The sequence below is a fragment of the Pseudopodoces humilis genome, chromosome 33 (genome assembly GCF_049639895.1).
Source record: "Pseudopodoces humilis isolate 2021_Gansu_Grassland_sample_001 chromosome 33, ASM4963989v1, whole genome shotgun sequence".
Classification (NCBI taxonomy): Eukaryota; Metazoa; Chordata; class Aves; order Passeriformes; family Paridae; genus Pseudopodoces; species Pseudopodoces humilis.
The window spans coordinates 875768-902424 of record NC_142232.1 but is presented as its reverse complement, the minus strand read 5'-3'; the positions used below and the strand labels follow the sequence as shown (position 1 = coordinate 902424).

The 26657-nt window shown below is 48.2% G+C and overlaps 2 protein-coding genes across 2 annotated transcripts in view; one reads left to right on the top strand and one right to left on the bottom strand.

The window, feature by feature from the left end:
• LOC102105282 (uncharacterized) overlaps positions 1-26657 on the bottom strand; it is a 48482-nt gene that overhangs the window by 7899 nt on the left and 13926 nt on the right. The gene's annotated exons all lie outside the window — the stretch shown is intronic.
• Positions 1285-8232, top strand: LOC148182323 (uncharacterized). The gene is made up of 3 exons (XM_088068918.1): positions 1285-1467; positions 7480-7799; positions 7884-8232. Exons 1-3 carry the CDS (start codon positions 1285-1287, stop codon positions 8230-8232), a joined length of 852 nt encoding a protein of 283 aa, XP_087925044.1.

Below are 26657 nucleotides of genomic sequence, written 5' to 3'. Positions count from 1 at the left end.
TAATAACCAACCAGACAGCTCCAGCTCCTGACCTTCCTCCCAACCAATCCACTGAGATGAGGAACACAACATTTCACCATGGGATGGCATCAGATTATCTTGTAGCAGAAAATCGAGGCAAAATTTGTGCAAAAGTTAAGCAACTCAAACTACTCTTGGCAAATGGATGGCAACGGAGAAGTAGTAAAACAGATAACAAAGGAAATAGCAAAGTAGCTCATGTACTTGTTCAAACGTGGAAAGGATGGGAATGGGACACAGTTTTGTGCTTCCCTCACAGACCACGGGTTAAACAAATGCTGTTTCTCCTCTCATGTGCTACAGCAACTCTCATCTTTTTACCATGCACCACACCTTGCTGAGTGCAGCTCATTCAGCAGCTGAGCAAGGGGATGCAGGTGGCAGCCAGGCCTCCTGAGCCACAAACGGCTACAAAAGGACAGAGAATGAGGGCACTGAGAGCAATCCCAAAAACAAAGAACCAGGAAGAAAAAACACAGGCAATGAGTGAATCTGCTTGGAGATAGAGCCAGGGACTTGTATATAAGGAAGCAGTGGGAGAAATCACCAGTTTCAGAAAATGTTACTAATTGATAAGGACTGCTGCTCAGACTAAATGTCGATATATTCCTGAACTTCCAGAAGAACAAACACTTCACAGAGCCAGGAATATCGGGTGTTATACAAAAAGGACATGCAGCAGGCGAATCGGGAAGGCTGAACCTTCCAAGCACCTCGGCCAGTGTTGGGCAAAGGGACAGGGACATGCGGCCGGGAAAATCAGGACAAAAACGAGGCCGCGTCCTCCAACACCTGGAGAGAGCGCATGGCAAATGCCCCATGGCCTCTCCCTTTGGGCAGCAATAAAGTCACTCGCACACCACTCCTCTGCCTCCTTTGGCCACACAAACCTCTGGCGCCGGGAATTTTCCCGCCCAGCCCCGGGCACAGCGCAGCCACCTCCGGCCTCCCGACACGAAGCGGGACGAGCCAGCGCTGCTCCGCCACCGCCTCCTGCCGAGGCCCCAGCGGCAAGGAGACCGCGGGCAGCCGCTCCCGCAGCGCCCTCAGCCCAGGGCCAACACGGGCCGGCCACGGCACAAGCCACCCGCCACAGCCCCCTGCCGCCCCCTCCCGGGCCCGCAGCGAGCCCCGAGCCCCCGCAGAACCGAGCGCGGCTCCCACCTGCGATGGCCGGGGCCGCCTCCGAGCTCCGCCGCCGCCTCCCCGGGCTCCGGCCGCCGCTGCCGCCGCCGCTGCCGGGCCCGCACAGACGCTCCGGCAATGGCGGCTCTCCTGCCCCACGGCCGCCCTGGGGGCGCCAGCGGGGCCGGGCTTGTCCCCGCTCTGCCCAATCAGCGCGCGCCAGAACCACGAGTGACGGCAGAAGCAGCCAATCGCAGCCAGCGGCGGGCTCTGCACACGGCACAGCCCCGCCCCGCGCTCTCAGGGCCCGCCCCGGGCTGCGTGAGGGGAAAGGCGGGGATGAGGAACAGCCCTGGAACGGGCCCGGCCCGAGCCGCCATTGAGCTCCCAACACAAACAAAGTTCTCCGCACCTCCCGGCCCGCCTTGCCCAGCCCTGGCTGCTGGGTGGCTCCGGCTCAGCGGGAAGCCCTGGAGCCTCACTTCTCCCACGTCTAATTAGGACCATGAGTGCATTGCTTTGATTTCCCCCAAAAAGGGGAAAACCGCCCCAAACCCGGTGGATGAGTGGGGAAAGAGGAAGACTTCTGGCTGTAAACTCCAAAAACTCAGAGCACAATCATGAGAAGGAAAGGAAGACTTCTAAAACCAGCTTCCCCTCATGCCTCCCTCCTTCCAGCTGTCAGGAAAATTAATCCACAAACACCAGAGGTTTATGTCCAAAAAGAGACAGAGGAGCCCTTTTACTTTAGTCATATAGAGGAAAAGGCCATGGGGAATTCCCCTGGGGTCTCTCAAATTCTTGGAGGTCAAGGACTTTTTTTATCCCAATTTCCCAGCTCCATCTCCCTCTCTTTCCCCTTTGCCTGAGGTACTTGAGAGGTACAGATTTCCCGGAATGCCTGATACCTAAGATTCCCCTACAGTGTATAACCCTGCGTCTTCATTTTTAATTCTTATGGAATTTATGGTGTTTCCCCGTTGCCTCCTTCATCTTTCAATATCCAATATCATTTACCAGCAAATCTACTGTTTGTTTGTAAAGGCAAATATCTTTCTCCATTCATCAATCAGTGGAATCCATCCCATTGTTTGTTTTCTCGCTCAGTGCTGGTTTCATCTGTCAGCAGAGCCCCAGCTGGTTTGTAAAGACAAACAAATCCGTCATTCCCGTCCCCGGTGAGCTGCGGGATGCGGGGCCCGATGCTCCCGGCGCGAAGGGGCTGCAGATCCAGAGAGCGATGGACGCACGTGGGGCCTCCTCTGCTGCTCCTCTTGCAGTTCCTGCTCCTCCTCTACCCCTCCTCTTCCTCCCGCTCCTCCTCCTCCTTCCCCTCCTTCCCCTCCTCCTCCATCTCTCGGCTGCTGGCGAGGAGCTCTGGGGTGAGCGGAGCGGGGCCGGGAGCCGCTGGGAAAGGGCTGGGAGAGGGGGATGAGGGGAGCTGGGACAGGGGGAGAGGGGTTCTCAAGGAGGGGCTGCCAGTTAAGCCCAGGAGCCCCAAATCCCCTCGGTGTCCTGCCAGCCCCTGCCGGCGCTGTGGGGGCCGGGCCGTGCCCCAGTGCCGGCTCAGGGGGTGCTCCAGGCTGACGTGCTCCACCTGGCAGCTGGAGCTGAGCCCGCATTGCCGGGGGCGGTTTCCAGCAGCACCAGGAGCTGCTGGCTCCAGTCCCCGCTGGGGAGCACGGCAGTGGCCAGCACGTGGCCCGAGAGCTGCTGCTGGCCCTGGGAGCAGCTCAGCTGGATGTGGGCAGGGGAGAAATCCATCAGGGAGCAGAGCAGGCGGCCGGGGCCGGGCTGGGAGCTGGAGGGCAGCAGCGAGATGGACACGCTGGGATGGGCAGGGGGCTTGGGGACCCCCCAATGCGGATCTTCCTCCCCACAAGCCGCAGGGAATCGCTCCAGGGATCGAGTGCTGCGGGAAGGGGAACCACGTTTCTTTCATCCCAAGCCCACCTTTCCCTCTCCTCTCTCCCCCTTTCTCATCCTTCCCCTAGTCCATTGACCCCTCTCAATGCAATTTGGGTTTCCCAGCACCCTCCCCCACGCTTTGGGGGTCCCAGCCATCTCTTTTTCCCACTCTTGCCCCTTGCCAATCATCCCTCCAATCTCCAACCCCTTCCCCCATGCTTGGATTTGGGGGTTCCAGGCCCCTCCTGCTCAGTCTGGGGGTCCCATCCCCCCTTTAAATCAATTCGGGAAGACCCTAGCAGATTTTTTTCTGGGAGGAATCCCTGAGTTACAGGAATTTTGGGGTGTAGGTTTGAAGGGGGACAGCTCTGTCTGGCATTCGTTTAATCCATGGTCGGCCGGGGAAGTACAAAAACGCTTCCCATTCACATCCTTTCCTCATTTGGACTGGTTCATGAGCTGCTTTCTTGTTTCCTTTGGTATCTGTTCTCATCTATTTGTCAACAGCAGTTTGAGTCATTTACTTTTCCACAAATTCTGCCTCCTTCTGCTAATAGATAATGTGATCCCATCCCACGGTGAAATGTTGTATTCATCATCTGAGTGGATTGGTTGGGAGGAAGGTCAGGAGCTGGAGCTGTCTGGTTGGTTATTGTTTCAATGACATCCTGTAATCTGATTATCCCATTGAAATGATAAATGGTTTCTCTGGTACCTGATATGAATTCATCAGGGTTCCCAGGGTCTGGTCCATGGTGTTGCAGGATTTGTTCTGGTGGCCGTTCATCTTTTCCCCTTTTTTGGGTGCTCCCTCCAGCCAGGGCTGCATCAATTTTCAGCTTTTCTCTCATGAAATCATCACATACTTGGATTCCCAAGTGATTTCCCTGAACTTGTGGTAGCAAATAATCCCCAGTGGTCTGGTACACCCTATATAACATAGACAGAGACAGCACATGTTGGAGTGGGGACAGGGATGATTCCCCCCACTTGTTTTAGTGAAGTTTTCACAACATTCTCCATTTTCTGTTTTCCTTTGCAGCTTAACCAATTTGTGTTGCAGAGTCAGATATCCTCACAATGGGCTCTGCCTTTAGCTGTGCAAATTCCATCTGTGCAAGCAGGCAGAGCTTGGGCTGAGGGGCAGAGGGAATCAGCCCAATTCCTCCTGCAGGCAGGAAGCCCCTGGGCCATTGTGCAGGCTTTGGGCCATCAGTGTTAATTTGCATTTCTAAAGCCCCTCTCCTGGCTGCCTAGAATGAAACTTCTCTTCCAGGGCAGACATCCAGTGACTCACACGTGGCCCCCACAGAATCTGCTATTTTTTTTTTGTTTAAACAGTATTTTATTAACTGTTTATGTGTTAAAGTGCCAGCTTTAAAGCTCTTCTGAATTTTGAAAGTGCAGCTTAAAGGTGAACCTCAAAAAACTCATACCACCATTTTGTCATCACTAAGAGTCACGTACAAATATAAAACAAAAATGAGAAAGCAATCAAGTGTTTTCTTTTTCTTCTCCTAGGAGTAAAAACTGATTCTCACACCACTGGCCCAAACAGAACCGGCAATGTAGGAGTAAAATTATTATGAAAAATTATTCCAACAGTGTAATCTTTTCAGTGAAACTGTGAAAAGCAAAAACTCTCCAATGATATCTTTAGAGAAATAAGGTGTTACTTGATTCTGGCCAAAATGTGAATAGGTATAATTTCATGCTCACTTAGGCTGGGTGTGCAGAGAAAATCATTCCATGACACATGAGTTTGACTAGATTTTTCTAAATTTATACAGTCTGACCCCATAGAAATCCATTGGTTTAATGTTCATTGGTTTGAAGGCGTGGAGTTGTTAGGATTTGGTTTCCTGTTGCACCCGGATTCCTGTGCCTGTGATGTGAATTAGGTGGGCACTCCTGGATTTCCTGCTCAGCCTTTTCCAGACCAGGTGTCTCCAGCTGTGCCTGGGGCAGTGTCTGGGGTAGATGTTGGTTGATGTTTGCTGCTGGGTGTTGATGTTTTGTTGATGGTTGTTATCTTGGGGAGAATCTTCTGGGCTATTCCCAGTCTGTTGAGATGTTAAACACATCCCTGCTGAGTGGTGGAACATCCCTTAAAAAAAGCCTTTAAAATTCCTTTTCCCAAGGCAAAGGCAAACCTAGTGTGACCAGAGAAATAAGATTTGAAGCCATTTTAAAGTGGTTCTATTTTGCCAGCAGCTAATCCCAGGCAGGGCAGAGTGTGAGTGGAATTGAGAGGCAGAGTGGAATTGTCCCGGTGCCTTCCCCAGCAGCTGTGGCGAGGGCAGGCACAGAAAGGCCTGAAGCTGCAAGAGTGAGAGCAAGGATTGTCCCGCAGTGGCTGGAGATGGCAAAGGAGGGTGCCCAGGCCGAGGATTTGAGCAGAGGATCTGTGGGCAGGCCCAGGGGCTTCCCCCGCTGGGGAGCCCTGGCTGCTGCTGCGTTGCCTTCAGTGCAGGCTCAGGGGTGGCCTGTTTAATATTCCCTTCCAATTCAGATTTCTGAGTCTGGAAGAGCCATGGCTAGGGCATCACTCATTTTATTTTTTTCATTTTGTTAAGTTTTGTTCTCTCTCTTATGTCCCCTCCATAACATTGAGGCTATCTGGGGGTAAAGAAGACACAAAATGTGTTGGCTGCAAAAGAGAATCCTCAATCCAGCTCCTGCAATTCCCTGTTAATTGTAAGAATTGTTCCAGCTCCAATTTAGTCCTGGGTAACATTATTTCTGAGATTCCCTGGACCCTCTCTTGGTCAATACACCACAAGCCTTCAGTCAAAATAGGTCCCAAATATTTAACCATTTTCTCTACCATTTGCACTTTTTTTTCCAGGGACTCAAAGCTGCTTTTTAGCCTGAAAATGAAGCCATTTCACAGAGGCTTCCTCTACCTCCTCTCCTTGTTTTTATGACTGGATCAAGTCATCCACATCCTGCATTAAGCCAGTCCCTGGGGGTGAGGTCAATTCCTTTGATATTTCCTGCAAGGCTTGCCCCAATCAGGCCGGTGCTTCCGTGCATCCCTGCAGAAGGACCGTCCATGTCTTGAGCATTTTCCCTTCTACCTCTTGTTGCCAGCCCAAGGCAGAATTGTGTTTGCATCCTCTGGAAGTGGGCAGATCCCCAGAAAGCATCTTTTGCATCAAGTTCTGAATGGCAGCAGTGTGAGGAGGGCACCTGGTTGAGGATGGTGTAAGGATCTGAGCCTGTGGGGTGCCTCGGTTTCATCATCTCATTTCTTCTTCTTGGGTCCTGCAGCATTCTGTGGATTCCATTGGATTTCTTGTTTGGCAGGATAGGAGCATTCTAGGGAGCCATCCCTGGCTCCCCAAGCCGTGCCTTGAGCAGGACTCACAGACAGGCTGTGAGCCCTTCCTTCCCTCCCTTGGAACAGGGGATTGCTTTTGGACACCTCTTGTCCTGGTTGCTTCAGGGAAATTTGGAGAGGCTCCATATCTAATTTTGCCCATTTCCCTGGGGCTGCCCACACTTCTGGGTTCACTTCAGCCTAGGCTCTGCCAGACATTTGACACAGAGCTACAACAGAACCAGCCTCTGCATCACCTTTTGCAACATTAATTTCCATTCCCAATTTAGCCATCAAATCCCTTCCCAGTAAATTACAATCACAATTGTGAGCAAATAAAAATTCCTGCATTTCAAACCCATCCCCCTAATCTGCTAATAGTGGCTGAATAAAACACACCCACTCATCTTTCCCACTTAGTGCCTTAATAATTAAAGTATTCCCTAGCAATTTTCCCCCCTTTTAGTGTAAGATTCTGAGTGGATGGAGAGGCCCCTGTGTCCATCAGGAAAGGTCTCCTCTGGATCCAGAGCCACCCTGAATGTTCCCAAGGGCTGCAGTGTGGTGGGTCCCTGGTGGAATGGGAGCTGTGCCACCGCTAAGAATCCGTGTCCATCAAGGGCTGGACTTGCTCGTGCTGAGGGTGCTCCTGTCTGTGCTTGCAGTGTCCTTGTGCCCTGCAGCTGGAAGGCTGATTCCTTGCCAGGGGCTGTTTGGGTGGGCTGTCCCCTGGCCAGGAGGGCAATGCCTGTGCCAGGTGCTTGTGGCCGAGGGTGTCCCCTGGGTGCTGGGGCCCCCTTGGGCCCTGGGCTTGATCCCTCAGGGGCTGTAGGAACTGTGCCATGGCCTTTCTCTAAATGTTGGTGCTTTGGTTTCTTTTAAGGGCTGAACCTTTCTATTCTGGAGGGGGGTTTGGCTGAATCTTGTTATTTGATTAGTTTTTGATCTCTTTTGATATTTGGAGGATATTTGGGCTGAGTCTTGGTGTCCTGGAGGTTCTTACAGACACAAGATGCCCAATGACTTTGTGAGATGAACTTGGGCAAGGAGGAACCCCCAGCACAAGGCGCTCTCCTGTTTTTGTTTTTTTTCCCCCCATCCAGGATTTTACGTTCCAGAACTGTGTTCAGATGGAGGAGGAGGAGGAAAAGCCATGGAGATCCCACACAAGGAGGGGCTGCAAACCCATTCCACAGAGCTGCGAGGAGGAAAGACCCTCCCTGTTCCAGGAACACGGCCAGAGATCCAGCCGGAGCTCAGAGCTGGGGGAGAAGCCCCACAAGTGCTTGGAATGTGGGAAGGGCTACAGCTACAGGTCCTTCCTGCTCCGGCACCAGGTGATCCACACTGGGGAAAAGCCCTACGAGTGTGGGGAATGTGGGGAGAACTTCAGCCAGTGCTCCAACCTTAGGAATCACCAGAGGATCCACACTGAGGAAAAGCCCTATGAGTGTGAGAAATGTGGGAAGAGCTTCACCAACACGTTTTACCTGATGAAACACCAGGTGATCCACACAGGGGAACGGCCCTACACCTGCTTGGAATGTGGGAAGAGCTTTGGGTGGAGCTCCTACCTGAGGGCACACCAGCGCATCCACACTGGGGAGAGGCCCTACGAGTGTCCCCAGTGTGGGAAGAGGTTTCAGACCAGCTCCAATGTCCTCAGACACGAGCGGATTCACACAGAGGAGAGGCCCTTCCGCTGCCCCGACTGCGGGAAGGGCTTCCAGCAAAACTCCAACCTTCTCAGGCACCGGCGCATCCACACTGGGGAGAGGCCCTACGAGTGTCCCCAGTGTGGGAAGAGCTTCTCACAGAGCGCTCACTTGACCCGACACGAACGGAGTCACCTGTAAGGGAAGCCCTGCGAGTGCCCCGAGTGCGGGAAGAGCTTCGTGCGCTGCTCCAGCTCCATCCCCCATGGGAGGATCGGCGTTGGATGATCCCCAGTGACCCCCGTTGGGCAGAGCCCTGGTGATCCGTGGTCCTGGTGATCCGTGTTGGGAAGACACCTGGCTGGGAGGCTCCACATCTTCCTGGCTCCCCGTGGGCACCTGGATGAACACCGGGGCAGGAACATCCATTGGGACACAGACCAACAATGGCAATTCCTTGGGGAGAGTGGGTTTGTTGACTTTTAATCCTAGAGAACCTTTTGCCATCGCCTCAGGAGCTCTGTGGGCAGAGAAAAGCGGGTGACACCAGAGTGGAGGCCCCAAGGGGAACACACACGCTCTGGGGGAGGGAGGACACAAGCCCCAGGACCCCCCCTCACCTTTTTGCTCAGGTAGAAGCTGAGCCCCAGCACCAGGAAGACAAAGCCCAACAAGGAGCCCCCAATCCCCATTACCATTTTGCTGTGGGCGGCGTTTCACGGCATCCCTGGAAGGTCTACAGAGGTCAGGACCCCCAAAACCTCTCACAGAAATCCCAAGCCCCTGCAACGGCCCTCCCAGTCTCCCCCAGCCCACCGAGGACCCTTTGAAACCTCCCTTGGGGTCACTAATTTTGAAAAATGAAGAATTTTAGAAAAATTGGAGATCTTAGCTAGAGATAGGCTGTTGCAGTGCATTGTTGTTCATTATATTTGATTCAATTACATTCTTTATTGTTAAGTTGTACCCTCCCCCCATGTTAATACTTTGGTCCCAATCGTGTCCTCCTACCCCAGTTGCCAATCCACCCTGATTCTGCCCCCTGTTCCTGAATGTTCCCTGTTCCCCCTCCCATTAAGTTGTCAGTCCTCCCTTGTGTCAACCCCTGCCTGGACCGCCCCGTTTGGAATTCCCCTATTCCTCCGAGCCCCATTGGCCCATGTGCCCCACTCTCCTCCCCTGGTGTTCCCCATTGGTTTATGTAGTCTGCGACCCCACCTTGTGCTCCTCCCCTAAGTCTTCCCTATTGGGTTATTATTTGTACACTCCCCTTGCTCCTCCCCCACACATAAGTTGCTGTACCCCTGTATCTTTTGTCTTTCTTCCCTGGAACCTTCAAGAGAATAAATCCCTTTTGGAAGCCACATGGAAGACCTCTCCCTCGTCCTTGCTCCTGCCCTCGACGCTGGACAGACACTGCTGTAGAGCATAAGCCCTAAGCTGCCCTGCTTTCCAGGAGCAGCCCACTCTTGGCTCGGTGCCGGGAGCTGGCTGGGGAAAAATCCAGCTCCGCGTCAATAGGCCTTGCTGGAACTAGTTAGAGTTAATGATGAAGGGAGAAGCAGGATTTGAGATAATGAATCTCGGACTTAGGTAAAAAAATTGCTTGTCATTGTTTGTTTGTTCAGCTGTGCTTATAATGAGAAAAGAGAAACTGATAAACGGGTTCAGGAAGATCACAGACCTTACATCTGGAAACCCATTTCAAAGTGACAAGGGAGGAAATTGGAGTTGTACCAAATGTCGTTTGTAATGTCAACCATTGTAAAGGTAGAAAGGTGAGAGTGAGGAAGAGCGGTTTTCCTTCATCTCTTGATGACCCCTCCTCGCCAAAACGACCTCCTCTTCAAATTCGGGAGCCAATCACGCAGGCATAATGACGTTTTAAATTCAATAAACCATGAATTTTAATCTGAAGTGGAGCATGGGAGGTGTTAGCATTATGAATATGTATTAGTTTTAATATGTATTAGTATTTTGGATATTTAAGACTTGTGTAAATAAATAGACACTGGAATCTTTTGTGAACTTGCAGTGCGTATTAAGGGGTGACTCCCGCACTTCCCCAGTGCTGTGATTAAACATCCACTTTGTAACTTTAAACTGTTGGAGAGGTTTTTTGTCCATTAACAGATTGATACTGATACTGGATCAATATTGCTATTTTGGTAAATCACTGCCAGTCTCTTCCCAGCCTCCCCAGGACCCACCAGAGCCCCTCCTGTTCCTCTCAGGATCCCACAGCCCCCTCCCAATTTCTCCCCACTGCCCCAGGACCCCCAAACCCTCTCCCAGTCCCTTCCCAGCCCCACCAGGACACATCAAGACTCCTCCCAGTCTCTTCCCAGTAGAACCAACCTCATCCCAATCCCTGCTTTCCAATGCCCAATCTCCTTCCAGCTCCTCCAGGCTCACTCAAATCCCTCCCAGTGACACCCAGCACCCCCAAACTCCCTCCCAGTGTCCATCAGGACCCCCAGAACCTCATCCCACCCTCCCCAACATCCTTTAATTCCCTTCTCAGCCATTGTAGACCCCCAGACCCCTCTCTCAGTTTGAACCAGACTACCCCAAACTCCCTCCCAGTTCCTCCCAGCACACCCCAATCCCCCTCTGGGCCCCCCCAGTGCCTCCCCCGCTGTCCCCGGCGCTGTGGGGGCCGGGCCGTGCCCCAGTGCCGGCTCAGGGGGTGCTCCAGGCTGACGTGCTCCACCTGGCAGCTGGAGCTGAGCCCGCATTGCCGGGGGCGGTTTCCAGCAGCACCAGGAGCTGCTGGCTCCAGCTCAAGGGCAGCAGCGAGATGGACACGCTGGAGGGCACTGGGAGAGATTGGGGACACACTGGGATCAGCTGGGTGTTAAATGGTGCCAAGGCCGGTCAGCTCTTCCTCAGCTCCACACCGGGAGTGGAACACACCTCAGGAGCAGGACGACCTGAGGTGTGGCTTAGAGCAATGCTCTACAGCACTTAACAGCTGTCAGACACAGTGTGGAGGCAAGAATGGGGGAAGGTTTTTTTTTTGTTTTGTTTTTGTATTGGATTTAAGGGAAAGCTTTAATCTCCCAAGGGTCCAGAGACAAAAGACAAAAAATTCAAGTGTACAGCAATTTATATATGGGGAGGGTTCAGGGGTGGATACAAAACTTCAACCAGTGAGGGATATCCTGGGGAGGGGAATAGGACACATGGATCAATGGGGTGCTGTGGATTAGGGGATTTCCAAAGGGGACGTCCAAGCAGGGGGTTGGCATAAGGCAGGATTGACAGGGAACATTTGGGAACAAGGGGCAGGGTGGACAAGATTGATAGGGAAGGGACTGGAAAAAGGGGTTGGGATACAATGATGGGCAGGGCAGGGGAGGAGATAACTTTGGGTTAAACCAACAAAGCAGAGGAGTAACAGAACAAACCACTTATAGAAACAGCTTCAAACTTTAATCAAACAAAAACACACCACAACATCTCCCCCTTTTTTGTTTAAAAGGAAGAGCTGTGGTTTTGGGGGATCCATTCTCATTTTGGATACACGTCTCCCCAGCAGGGCTGGTCAGCTGGCACTTCTCCCTGATTTACCTCTGCAGTGGGAGAGCCCTGGGAGGGCTCGCTGAGCCTTGTACAGCGGGGCCTGCCGGGCCAGGCCGGTCCCTGGCTCGGCTGCAGGGGGGTCCCAGGGTGTGAGGATGGAGGGTTTGGGAGGGTTCCAGTCCTGGATACAGGGGTGCAGGGGGGTCCTGGTGCAGCGGAATGGGAGTTCAGGGGGGTCCCTTCCCATGTTCTGGGGTTCAAGGGGTCCCAGTGTCTGAAAATGGAGGTTCAGGGGGGTCCTGGTGCCCAGAAATGGGGGTTCTGGGAGGTTTCCATTCCCGAGAATGGGGGTTCAGGGGATTCCAGGTTCCAGATAAGGGGGTGCAGGGTTTTCAGGGTTGGGGAAGGGGGTACCAGGGGATCCCAGTGTCCTGAAATGAATGTTCAAGGGGGTCTCTGTACTCAGGAAGGGGGGTTCGCCTGGAAATGGAAGTGCAGGGGTTCCCCATTCCCAGTGTAATAAATGGAATTGATTTGTGTTACTTAAATTGTAACTGTTACTAATGTTATTATTAGAAATGGCCAAGAATCAGTATTACAAAGCAGATGTACCCCTTTGCAGATGTTACATGTCAAAATTAAGGTACAAGATGTAGTTTAGAAGATAAATGGTGTCTCATGACGAAAACGGCCTTGAGATGGACAAAATTAGGATGAATCTAGGCATTGGGCCTAAAGATTAGAAAATATAAGACTAATTAGTAGACCAACATAACACAATGCTTAGTACACACGTGCAAACGTGTAAGGTTATCCAAAGGACAACGAGGAAGAGGAGAAGCCTTCGCCAAAAGACCCCAAAAGAAGACTGAAGACCCCCCAACAACAAGTGAAGCATGCGCCATTGAAGAAAGGTGACGTAAAGACAGCAAAATCAGAAATAGGAGGAAACTTACGGGAAACATGAATGAATATTTATAAGCACACAGTATATAAGTTTAGCTTGAAGTGCTTTATTCTGTACGTGAGGTGAGGTGAGAAGCACCCCCTGTACCCCGGTCGGTTTTGCTTATGTCTCAACCATTTGTAACCACTGCCCAATTGTATGCACATTGTAGGAGACAGGTTCGGGAATCAAGAGATGACCCAATGTCAGTTAGTTGCTTGTTCCAAATTTATTACAACCTTAGCTCCATTTTAATAGTATTTTGGAAAGCTAACATGCGATCTGTATTCTACTATGATTGAATAATTGCTATTTTTCACACATTAATTTCTACATTTCTATTGGTCCAGCTCATAACACCCAAGCTCTATAAGATACCTTTTAGTAAAGCTTATTAAGATACATTTAGCAGATTTCTCATCCTAAATTCTTATTCTTCATTGTCTTATTAACAGTTAGTCTTCATTTCTTTGATACAATATTTTGCCAAGGATTTATGCTAGCTCAAAGTCAGGGTTGTGCAGGCCTTCCAAGGAGCTATGGCCTATAGAAGCGAGCCATTCTTCAACAATTCCCCTGTTTTCCGTCTCCACAACCATGACTTTGGTTACCTTAACAAACAAACGCTTGATTTTGTTGGATATTGCAAAGGATATTGCACAACTAACACATAACAATCCAATGATCATAACACAGATAATTAATAATCCTGTTTTACATAAACTCAACCCATCCTGTCAGTCCAAGCCAATCAGTCAGTCCATCAATCCCAAAGAATCTCACATCTTCTTTGATCTTCTGTGTATGCTGCATAAGTTCTTGAATTTCCTTGTGGATGGATTTTGAATGACCTTGTAAGTCCATACAACACATACCATCAAAGTCTACACATCCATGATCATGTGCAAATAACAAAAAATCAGTGCCTGCTCGATTTTGCAGTACTGCATGCTGAACTTGTGACATATCAATTGCTAATTCAGAAAGTACTCTGCTAGTACCATTTGCTTGTTTTACAACCCAACAACTAAGTTTCTTTAAATTGCGATGAGCTCTAGCAGCAGCAGCACCTGGCAAAAAGGTAGAAGCAAAAAGCACTTGCCATCTGTTCCATAAATCCAAATTATCATCACAGTCAGAACTCAAAATTTGACTAAGATCTCTTTTCCATCTGACACGGCGTGTGCTATTAGGATGATGGTGTGGAAGTGCCACGCTGAGTTGTCCAATTGTGCAAGGACCTCCCACAGGTTGTGATGGGATACCTGCCCATGCTCTGTTACCACAAACTAGAAAATAACCTGTTGGTAGTCTACGAGGGGATTGAGTCCCAAATACAGGGTTTGATGCATTCCTCACCATTTTAGCACACCACTGCGAAAAATTGCTAGTTGGACTTGTCAATGTGATGATATTGGATTGTTCACATCTTTCATCAGTACCTTTTGCACACAAGTTTTTGCTAGCATTTAGATAAATACAATAAGCAGCATCTAATGAATCTGCTAGATCAATTTCTTGTGGCTCAGGGCCTTCTGGAAGACGATCATTCCAAACATCATAATTCTCTATACACTGTGAAAAATTCTTATATCCATTCCCTAGACGCTTTGTCTTAAAAATGTCCTGAGTCTCTTTCATTGCCTTGTCTAACAAAGTCCACCTTGATTCATTGACTGGAACACCAATGAAAGGAGACTGAGGTGTAGACAGACTAGCACAGAAGGTCGTGGTATTTAAACTACGAGCGAGTGAAACCCATACATTTTCCCGTGGATCTATGGTCTCTCTAGTTAACATGCCTGTTATTAAAGGAAAAATTACGAGAATGAAAATGCCAGTTGCCATTTTGAACTCTTTCCCACTGTCTACGTGAAATAGGACAGTTTCTGCACTGTGCTGCAATTATATTAGTTTTCTGAGCAAGTTTTGTAAAAGTTGCTATTTTCTGATTTCCAAATATTAGACTGGCTCTTTCTAAGGCACCCACTTTTTCCCATAATGCTAAGGCTTCTGCCTGTGTTAAAGAACAATTTAAGTATTTTGTCAATGCAGTAAGCGGAATTAAATGGTGAATTTCTCTATAACACCTAAGACACCCTCTATGAGGTCTTGATCTCTGATATTCCCACAAATCTCTTTTACAACCTCCACACACAATTCTTATCTACAATTTTTCTGTGGCTTTACAATACTGACACCTTATACCTTCTAATTTTTCTTCAACCTGTTGTAGATAAACAGAAAAAGAAAGACTTTCAATATATGGATTTCTATAATCAACTTGTACACCTAATAGATAATTGACTTCTCTCACTAATGGTTCAAGGGCAGGTTGCCACTGTTTACTTTCTCGCCACCGTCTACTTTCTTGCAGTCTGGCTGTGATATCCCACTGTTGATGTGGTTGATTGCGGCTCGTGTCCATTTACTCGGCACCCATAACGGTCCTGTAGGGGTATCAACACACACGTAGCCTCGGCCATTAAATAGGACTTTGGCTGGTCCTATCCAATGTCCTGTTTTAGGATTTCTGTAATGAACAAATATTTCATTACTTACAACACCTGATTTTACACATCCATTGTGTATGACAACTGGAGGATCTTGACAATCTGCAAAAACACACAAATGGTTAATTACAGAAAGAACTTTATCTAATTTTTCTTTTGGATCAGAGATGTCTTTGAATTTGTAAAGATATTCCTTTCAGGTTCTATTGGTTCGTTCCACTATTGCTTGTCCTGGAGGAGAGTTTGGAATCCCTTTAATATGCTCAACTCCCCATTGCTGCATGAATTTGCTAATATTGTCACTGGCATATGCAGAGCCATTATCAGTCTTAACTTGTTCTGGGACCACCATAATAGCAAAACATTGGGTTAAATGTTTCTTTACATGCAAACTCTTTTCTCCTGTCTGGGCTGTAGCCCATACAAATTTTGAACAGGTATCTACAGTAACATGTACATATTTTAATCTGCCAAATTCAGAAACACGGGTAACATCCATCTGCCATACCTCTAGGGCTTTCAACCCTCTAGGGTTGACTCCTATCCCTAACCCAGGACCATGATGACTTCATTGTGGACATGCTTGTACAATTCCTTGTGCTTCTGAAATTGATAATGAGAACTGTCTTCATCGGCCCTTTGCATTTTGATGAAACTGTTCATGAGCCATATGAGCAGCCTCAAACTGATTGAGAGGAACTCTCCTCTGCACCCAACTAGCTAATTGATCTGCAAGATGATTGCCAAGACTAAGGCCTTCTTGAAATTTATGACTTCTAATATGTATTACACAATATGGTACTGATCTTAATTGTGTAGCTTGTTGTATTTGTTGAAACAACTGCATAAACCGTTTATTTTGAGTTTCCTTAATAAAAGCATCTTCAATCCTTTGTGAAACACCTGCAATATACAATGAATCTGTAACCACATGAAGGGGATAATTTATCCACCGACACATAGACCAACAAACAGCTGCTAGTTCAAGTGTCTGTAATGAGTCTCCCTGTTCAGCATGCAAAATATGATAAGTCCAAGATCCTTGTTGCTGCCAGACAATTGCTGCTCATCTGGTTGTTTTACAAGCATCTGTAAAAACTGTATGCCCCTCTTTTAAAGGCATTAATGAAAGTTTAGGCAATTGAATCCAATTATGATCTTTCAATACTTGAATAATTTTACTTTTTGGAATTTCATTAGTTACTTGCCCATTATATGCCAATAATGCAAGCTGAAGAGGATAAGAGTGAGGCATTGTCCATTCAAGATCAGCAGCAGTCATTGGGATATGAATACTCGCTGGTTCATTTCCCGAAATAGCAATTGTACGATCACAACCTTTTTTAATTGTCTCTCCCACTTGTTCCATCCGGGTCTGTAAGCTATGCTTAGGTTGCATTGATACAAAGACCCACTCAATTATGTAAACCAGATACTCTCCCCTGTTTTTCTTTTGCCATTGAGCAATGATGGCACACACTGAAGAAGGCTGTGAAATAACAAGCAAACAAAGAGGCAAATTTATTACACGCCGTGATGGCCATCTGGTAACAAGTAAAGAAGCAAGATATGAAATACATTGTCGCTGTTTTTCTGTGAGAACAATTGGAGCAGCAGGGTTAGTTCCTTTTAATAAAGGTCACAAGGGGGCAAGATCTTCATTAGTAATTCCAACAACAGTGCGGACCCATTGTAAATCACCCATTAAAGTTTGCACATCTGTAAGATTTTGTATTTTGTAATTCAATGTTGCTTTCAGTGGACGTATTATGCTGTCCCTAATTTGCCACCCTAAGTATTTCCATGGGGCAGTTTTTTAGGTTTTCTCAGGAGCAATTTGTAATCCAGCATTAGACAATACTTGTGCGAGCACCTTTAATTGTTCATCTGTAAAAGGGTGTTCCTGTGCAATGAGAATATCATCCATATAATGATAGATGATAGCTTGTGGCCATTGTTCATGTATTGGCTGCAAAGCTGTGGACACAAACAACTGACACATGGAGGGACTACTGTGCATTCCTTGAGGCAGTACAATCCATTCATATCTCTCACTAGGTTTCTCTTTATTAATTGCAGGTAATGTGAATGCAAACCATTTTGTATCATCTGGATGTAGTGGAATAGTGAAAAAACAGTCTTTTAAATCAACAATTAACAGTGGCCACTTTTGTGGTAACATTGCAGGTGAAGGTAATCCTGGTTGTAAATCTCCCATGGGCTGCATTTGTTCACTAACTTTTCGTAAATCATGCAAAAGTCTCAATTTTCCTGATTTCTTGGGTATAACAAAAATAGGTGTACTCCATGGACTTACTGATGGTTTAATATGTTTTGCATTAAGCTGTTCTTTAACCAATTCATGTGCTTTTTGCAGCCGTTCCTCACTTAGCGGCCACTGCTCCACCCACACAGGATCATTACTTTTCCAGGTCAGTTGTCATGGGGCTGGCTGCACTGCAGGGACCGCTGTGAGAAAACCGAATCTGGGGTAGTTAGTACTACTCCCCATTGCGTTAAACATTCTCGACCAATGAGGGCAAATGTTCCTTCTGGCAAAGGTATTACTGTTGCAACTGCACGGGCCTTTTTCCCTTCAAGCACAAATGTTAGAGGATTAGGTGTGACTAAAGCAGCTGCAGACACTCCTCCAACTCCATCCACAGCAGTTGCGGTTGTTTGCAATGGCCAATAGCCTGGCCAAATTTTGCTAGAAATGATGGTAATATCTGCACCTGTATCTAACAATGCTTGTATATTTATTTGTTCTTTTCCATTTATGATAGTTATTTTTTGAACAGGATGATCATGCATTCGTAGTGTTAGGTATGTAACTGGTCCTGTTGAACTAAAGCTAGCATCTCCTCTCATGGGTCTCAATGGATCCTTTCATCATTGCAGATACAAGATTTTGAAAGGGAATTATTTGTGCAATTTTACTGCCTTGAGGTATAAACAAAGGCAGATGCAGTGTATATGCAACCATTTGAATAACTCCCATGTAATCTGCATTAATGAGTCCTGGTATCACTAAGATACTTTTTAAGCCTGCCAATGAACGTTCTAGCAATAATGCTCCTACATCATGTTTAGAGGAGTGAATTGGACCTTTGAAAGTTGTAGGTATCTTTTGCGGCCGATTATCAATAAGGGTAACTCCTACTGCTGTTTCCAAGTCGATTCCCAGGCTTCCTGTGGTTGCAGGGCATAACTCTGGGTCTCGGGGGCAGTTACTGTTATCCGCGCACGACTGCCTTTCGCGCTCTTTCGCCCGTTTCCCAAACACCGACATGCCATGGTAGCATGAGTATTAGATTGGCAATTATTACACCTTACATTGCCTGCACATTGCTTTCGTAAATGCCCAGTTTTTCCATACCGAAAGCAAACATTTGTCAGTCAGGAGCGTCCTCCTTTTACAAGAGGTTTTAAAGCCGCAGCAAAAGCTTGGTTTTGGGTGGTTATTACATTTAACATTGTGTCATTTTGTTTTTTCACAGCACTAGCTACAGCTTCTGACATAAAAGCAGCTTGCTGTTGATACACTGCATTGGCCATGCTTTCTAACATTGTTCCCAAGTCAGCTGTGCGTGGGAGAGCAGCTAGTATCATTTTAGCTTTTGGATTTGCATTCTCAAATGCAAAAGTCCTTGTTAATTGTTCTTGTACTTCAGGAGTTAGGTCTGTTGCCTGATCAAGTGAAATGACAAGTCTGTTAATAAAAGAGTCAAAAGACTCATTCATTCCCTGTTTGATAGTGGTGTAGCTTGGTGCTCTTTTATCAGCTGGAATCCTCCACAGGGCTTGCTTTGCTTCCTCAGCAGATGCATTATGCAAATCTGCTGGAAACTGTAATTGCTGTGCCACTGATGCATAGATACCTTTGCCCATTAACATATCGATAGTGGCACCATGAAGAGGATCAGTTGGCTGTCGTGGTGTATTTATAATTCTCTTACAGCCAGATTCCCATTCTCGCTCCCACAATACATACTGTGAGGGAGTGAGTAATAGTTTTGCTGTGGCCATACAATCGTCAGGTGACAAAACATTAGATGCAAAAATATAATTAATCATTTGCTTAGAGGGCTCTGAATGTAGTCCATATTGAGTAACTGTGTTTTGTAATTGCTGCATTAATTTCCATTCAAAAGGTGTATATTGTGCTCCAGGCTGGCCATTAGCAAGAGTTCCTTGCTGTACTGGATAGGCATGTGGAGAACAGGCAGCTGCAGCTTTGCATTGTCCTTCTAAAATAGCATCCCTGATTACTCCAGACCAGCGACTGTGAGATTCGACTGGTCGTATTTCCATTCCCCCTGAAGTGGTAATTATCATGTCACCTACTGGCTGCCTTCCATGAGTATTTAGATTGTTCATTTTCTTAATTACTTTTTCTAAAAGTTTATCTGATGGCCTCTTGTGTTTTGGAACTGTAATATCAGAGGGTGTTCCGTCAGCTTCGTCAGCTGAGCTTTCATCCTCAGAGTTTTTTGCACTAGTTGTACGGAATTGGGAAATTGTACAGTCTTTGCCTCCTGTTTCTGTGTTGTGTTGTTTGTTCACAGGAGATAAGGGGGGTGCATTCGGAGTTACTGAGGTCAGTCCTGTCTCTTGACTGGCAATTTCTTGTGCACTTGTTTTAACAGGCACTTTTAATACCTTTTGCAGGACTAGGGTCAGTGAATAAAAAAGAACTTGATTTTACTGACATTTCTATATCTTCCCCTCCTAACACTTTTTGTGCAGCTAATGCCATACGTTTTTCAGCTTGGTATTGATTTAGGGCATGAATAATTTCTCTCCAAGTGGTAGCAAAGTCTTTAGCAGATTTACTGCCATCAATAGTGGCATCCCATAAGGCATCTCCAATTTTTTGCCACTCTGATCGGCTAAAGATTTCCATGGAATCTTGCATAAATCCCTTCTCTTTTGCCCATTTACATAGCTCTTGGAGCTTTTTTGTGCTTACACTGGCCTCTCGTTTAGCGAGAAATTCTGCCAGCAGCGATAATGCCGCTTCTCTATCCATTTCCCGAGGCAGCGTCTTACCGGCACTTCGGAGGACGGCCGTCAGATCCTCTTAACCTCTCTAGGCTCTTTGTGCTGAATCGCCTTCTCTCCTTAATCCAGAATCCATTGGATTCTTTTACTGCATTTCTGCAATACTGAGCCTCTTGACAAGGTCCTCAGGCAGCGTGCAGGCTTTATTTGTAATCCCTGGGTCCCTGTTTTGGGCGACAAAATGTAGGAGACAGGTTCGGGAATCAAGAGATAACCCAGTGTGAGTTAGTTGCTTGTTCCAAATTTATTACAACCTTAGCTACATTTTTATAGTATTTTGAAAAGCTAACATGCGATCTGTATTCTACTATGATTGAATAATTGCTGTTTTTCACACATTCATTTCTACATTTCTATTGGTCCAGCTCATAACACCCAAGCTCTATAAGATACCTTTTAGTAAAGCTTATTAAGATACATTTAGCAGATTTCTCATCCTAAATTCTTATTCTTCATTGTCTTATTAACAATTAGTCTTCATTTCTTTGATACAATATTTTGCCAAGGATTTATGCTAGCTCAAAGTCAGGGTTGTGCAGGCCTTCCAAGGAGCTATGGCCTCGAGAAGCGATCCATTCTTCAACAGCACATATATATAGAAATAGATATACCTGAATATATTTACTAAATTGTATCTTTCTTACTAAATTGTATTCTTTTATTATTTTGTTTCCAATTTATTAAAGTATTTTATCAATTAATTAGATTGATTGTTTGGAAATTTGAAAGTCCTTTATAACACTACTTATTTCAAACATTATGTAGACTATGTAGGAATGAAAAAAACCACCAAACTGCAGCAGGATATCCACTGTGCTTTAGGTTCTTCTTAATGAGATTCTTCAGGGTGAGAATATTTGGCTCATTCTGAGAACTGACAACATTTTTTACCATTCAAAATTAGATCTGCCTCTGTGAGTACCACATTTCAAAAACCCAAGCCTGGGAACCTCTTTCTCTTTTTCTTCTGGCCCTGAACAGGTAACGGGGTCCGGCCCCTGTTGGGCCCTGGCGGGGCCGGGCCGGGCTCTGCTGCAGCGCTGGCCCCTCCCGGGAAGCGCTCTGGGTCCCGTTCCCGGGGGCCGAGCCCTTCCCGGGGAACCCGCCAAGCCCTTTCCAGCGGCGCTGCCGGGCCGGGCCAGCCCCCGGCTCGGCTGAAATTCTGCTGCCACTGAGTTTCAGCAGAAGCTGCCGGGCAGGGGGAGCGGAAGCGGCCTCTGAGTGCTGGCCTGGCTGCTGAGATCCCAGTGCAGCCACGGGAAAATCATCCAGCAGGAACAGCTCCGGCAGCTGCCCCAGCAGAGAGCGAGAAACCAGCCACAGGCCTGGGCAAGATATTAACCCTTTCAATACACAGATGAGACCTACAAACCTTGTTCCTCTCTCCAGGGACAGAAACGACATAGTAACAACATGCAAAAACACAACACAAAGACATCCAAGTCAGTAAAAAAAAAGTCAAACCTCTGATAGAAAAAAAATGAAAAAATGTAAATTGAAACAAAAATATTCTTTTAGTAAAGCCATAGAAATAAATAATGATGTATGAAAATATCTCCTTTAATTAATGAAAAAAGTATAAAAAAATATACAAGCTGTAAATCTAAACAAAACCATCCATGAATGAAACCAAACAAATGTTAAAGTAACTGTAATCCCATAAAAAGTTTGAACAGAAAAAAAAATAAAAGCAATAAAAAACCTTTGCCCCCAGGGAGAGAAGAAGAAAACTTCTGTTCCCAGAGATGATCACAAAACCAAACAATGAAAACCTTTGCCTTCAAACAACTCATCCTTAAAATAACACCCCATGAATTCATAACCCACAGACACACCTCTAGGAGGGCTGTAAAAATGAGAAAAATGTCACAATAGCAAAATTTCTTCCCAGGCGGCTGTGATTTGTAAAAATAAAAACCCACAAAAAACCTCTTCCTTATAAAAAAGTCTCCATGACATAACAAATTATAATAAAAACAATTGCATAATTAATACTGTTTTAAAATCACAAGTTTTATCTCAACAATGTCAGATAAAACAAAAAAAAGTTATTCATGGGGAGGAAAGGTGTTCTGAAAGTCTAATTCTGGTTTCTTATTCTTGTACTCCGGTTAATAAAGTTTCTTTATTCCTTCTAAGTTTTAAGCCTGTTTTGCCCTTCTCCTAATCCATATCTCACAGTGAGAAATGAGTAAGTGCCCTGGAGATTTCAGCCAGCACTAAACCCACCACATTATTTAGTGCATTAGCCAAAAAACTCAAATTAGCAAATCTAAGCCACTGCACCAGGCTGAAGCTGAGGATCCCCAGCCAAGCTGAGAGGGAGGAGAACACAGCATTTGTGGGATCCTTTCCAGTCTGACTTGCTTTAGCTGGAGCCTGGCGGAGGAGAGAGCAGGAGAAGGGTTGGCTGAGTCCTCTCCCCTCTGCCTTGCCCTTCTCTGCTGGATCCTCAGTTCATCCCACACCCACCCCAAGACTCCAGCCCCATCCTACTGGTGCTGATGGGATTAAAGGAGATAAAGAGGAGATTAAAAAGATAGAGAGGAGAGAAAAAGAGAAGTTTAAATGCAGCTTAAATATGAAAGAAATGCGTATGTTAGTGACTGCTGAGAGTTCAAAGGGAGCTGAAGGGTTTGTGAAGGGACAGGGGGTGGCAGAGACATTGCTGCTGAAGGGCTTCAGATTGCCAAAGCTAAAGTGTCCAGTATCAAGGAACAACTTGAGGTTATGGAAGTCCCAGTGCCCACGTTCCATCCCCTCATTTCAAGCTGAAAGCAGAGCTCCACTTGTGACTCTGCTTTTTAATAATGAATGTCAAACTTCAACAAAATTCCCTTAGAAAGACCCCATGAAGGTTCACATTGTGAGAGGTCACTCGAGGCAGCCCCAACTCCTGCCCTGCTTCAGTCCCTGTCAAGCCCACTGTGCTTTCCAGCTGCTTTGCTCCAGCTCCCCCCAAATCACCATGAATTCCACTGAACTGAAACAAATCCAGGTCCTCGTGGGTCGGGACAAGGGCAGGGAGAGGTCACTCAGGTATCACCATCAGGGGCACAACAGCCCGACATGGGGAAATGAAATGAATTTAGGATTGAGCAAATCAGAACAGGAGAATGAGGATTAAAATCAATCTTGAGAAACACCTCCTCCTGCTCCTGAACTTTTCTGTCCGGGCCGCTGCTCGCGGGGCACAGAGAGGGGCCCGGCCGTGTCCCTCCAAACCTCCCTGGGAATCAGCCCAGAGCCCTCAGCCTTCCTTGTGCCCATCCCCGGGGCCCCTTGTCCCTCCCAGTGGCTCCCGTGGCTCTCCCAGTCCATCCCAGCCTCTCCCAGTCCATCCCAGTCACTCCCAGTGACCCCGCCTGTCCATCTCGCCCCTCCGTGGATCTGCCGCATCTCAGCCAATCAGAGCGCGTCTCTCTGATGACTCATCAGTTGCTGGGCAGATCCACAGAGCCGAGAGCCCCGCGCTGGACTCGGCCTCCCAGTGCCGCGCACTTCATTCCCAGTCCCTCCCAGTGCCACCACAGCCCCGCCCTGAGGCCCCAGTCCGTCCCACTCCTTTTTAGCCCATTCCCAGTCTATTCCGAGTTCATTCCCACTCCACTCCCAGGCGTCCACGCTCTCTTCCAGTGTCCCAGTATCCGCTCTCATCTCTTTCAGTGCCACCCCAGTCCCTGCCAGTCCATTCCCAGTCCCTCCCAATGCCACACCACTCGTCTCCCATCTCTCCCAGTTCCCCCCCAGCTGATCCCACTCTGTCCCCACTCTCTCCCAGGTCCCCCAGCGTGTCCATCTCGCTGGTGCCCTCGAGCTCCCAGCCCGGCCCCGGCCGCCTGCTCTGCTCCCTGATGGATTTCTCCCCTGCCCACATCCAGCTGAGCTGCTCCCAGGGCCAGCAGCAGCTCTCGGGCCACGTGCTGGCCACTGCCGTGCTTCCCAGCGGGGACTGGAGCCAGCAGCTCCTGGTGCTGCTGGAAACCGCCCCCGGCAATGCGGGCTCAGCTCCAGCTGCCAGGTGGAGCACGTCAGCCTGGAGCACCCCCTGAGCCGGCACAGTGCCTCCCCCACAGCGCCGGGGGCAGTGGGGGAGGCACTGGGGGGGCTGGGAGGGGGATTGGAGTGTGCTGGGAGGAACTGGGAGGGAGTTTCCGATAGACTGGTTTAAACTGGGAGAGGGGTTTTGGGGTCAAGAATAGCTGAGAAGGGGATTAAAGGATGTTGGTGAGGGTAGGATGGGGTTCTGAGGGTCCTGGTGTGGGTGCGAAGGAGCCTGCAGAACCTGACATCCTGGCTCTTCCCTGGAGACGAGATACTTCTCTGTAAGAGAGACACAATGTGTCGCTCCCAGGGGTCTTTGAGTTAGCTATGTTAAACTGTTGTGTCCCATTGGAGTTCCCCCCTGCTGTCCCACCCCGATACAGGTATCTCGGGCTTCCTCCCGCCCCTCTCTTCCCCTACAAATATCCCGGGTTTTCACCTGTTCGGGAGATTCACTGTTGCGGGCACCCTTCGCCGAAGCTCTGCCTGAATAAAGGTTTGTGCTTTGCGGAACGCTGGACCAGCTTTCTCGTCCCTGCTTCCCGTGTTGCCTGCCCGCCGCTGCCGCTGAGCTGAGCTGAAATCACTCGCCTGCTCGAAGCTGCTCACGCGTTTCGACCCAGCCCTTTTAAGGGCTACCTATAGAGAAGTCGCGGTGCTCCGGGCTTTTTGTCGCTGCAGCATCCTGGTGTACCCTGGGAGGGAGTTTGGGGGTGCTGGGTGTCACTGGGAGGGATTTGAGTGAGCCTCGAGGAGCTGGAAGGAGATTGGGGATTGGAAAGCAGGGATTGGGATGAGGTTGGTTGTGCTGGGAAGAGACTGGGAGGAGTCTTGATGAGTCCTGGTGGGGCTGGGAAGGGACTGGGAGAGGGTTTGAGGGTCCTGGGGCAGTGGGGAGAAGTTGGGAGGGGGCTGTGGGATCCTGAGAGGAACAGGAGGGGCTCTGCTGGGTCCTGGGGAGGCTGGGAAGAGACTGGCAGTGATTTACCAAAATAGCAATATAGATCCAGTATCAATATCAATCTGTTAATGGACAAAAAACCTCTCCAACAGTTTAAAGTTACAAAGTGGATGTTTAATCCCAGCACTGGGCAAGTGCGGGAGTCACCCCTTAATACGCACTGCAAGTTCAAAAAAGGATTCCAGTGTCTATTTATTTACAGAAGTCTTGAATATCCAAAATACAAATACATATTCACAATGCTAACATCTCCCATTCCCCACTTTGGATTAAAATTCACAGCAATGAGTTTAAAAAGTCATTATGCCTGTGTGGTGGGTTCCCTAATTTGAGGAGGGGGTCATTTTGGCGAGGAGGGGTCATCAAGAGATGAAGGAAAACCGCTCTTCCTCACTCTCACCTTTCCACCTTTACAATGGGTGACATTACAAATGACATTTGACACAACTCCATGTTCCTCCCTTGTGACTTTGAAATGGGTTTCCAGATGTAAGGTCTGTGATCTTTCTGAACCCGTTTATCAGTTTCTCTTTTCTCATTATAAGCACATTCAAACAAACATACAATGAAAAGTAATTTTTTACCTAAGTCTGAGATTGATTATCTCAAATCCTGCTTCTGCCTTCATCATTAACTCTAACTAGTTCCAGCAAAACCTATCTCTAACTAAGATTTCCAATTTTTATAAAATACCTAATTTTTTAAAATTAGTGACTCCAAACGAGGTTTCAGAGGGTCCTGGGTTGGCTGCGAGAGACTGGGAGGGTACTTGGAGGGGCTTGGCGTGTCTGTGAGAGGTTTTGGGGATCCTGACCTCTGCAGATACCCCAGGGATGCTGTCAGACGCTGCCCACAGCAAGATGCTGACGGGGATTGGAGTCTCCGTGTTAGGCTTCGTCTTCCTGGCACTGGGGCTCGGCTTCTGCCTGTGCAGGAAGGTGAGGGGGGGTCCCAGGGGGTCGTGTCCTCCCCCCCCACAGAGCGTGTGTGCTCCCCTTGGGCCCCCCAAGCCCGGTGTCACCCCCTTTTCTCTGCCCACAGAGCTCCTGAGGCAAAAGGTTCTCAAGGATTTAAAGTCAACATTTCCCATTGTCATTCTGTATCCTGTTGGATTTTCATTCCCCTGCTTTCATCCAGGTGCCCACAGGGAGCAAGGAAGATGTGGAGCCTCCCAGCCAGGTGTCTTCCCAACACGGATCACCAGGACCACGGATCACCAGGGCTCTGCCCAACGGGGGTCACTGGGGATCATCCAACGCCGATCCTCCCATGGGGGATGGAGCTGAAGCAGCGCACGAAGCTCTTCCCGCACTCGGGGCACTCGCAGGGCTTCCCTTAGTGGTGCCTCCGTTGGTGTTTGGTCAAGTGAGAGCTCTGTGAGAAGCTCTTCCCACACTGGGGACACTCGTAGGGCCTCTCCCCAGTGTGGATGCGCCAGTGGATGGTGAGGGTGGAGTTGTGCTTGAAGCCCTTCCCGCAGTCGGGGCAGCGGAAGGGCCTCTCGTCTGTGTGAATCCGCTCACGTAGGAGGACATCGGAGCTGGTTCGAAACCTCTTCCCACACTGGGGCACA

Bases quoted from the DNA above. Each gene is read 5' to 3' on its own strand.
- LOC148182323 (XM_088068918.1), top strand. From the start codon at position 1,285: ATGGCGGCTCTCCTGCCCCACGGCCGCCCTGGGGGCGCCAGCGGGGCC. The intron at 1,468-7,479 runs GTGAGGGGAAAG...CCCCCCATCCAG, and splicing joins CAGGGCCCGCCCCGGGCTGC to GATTTTACGTTCCAGAACTG. The intron at 7,800-7,883 runs GATCCACACTGA...GAAACACCAGGT, and splicing joins AACCTTAGGAATCACCAGAG to GATCCACACAGGGGAACGGC.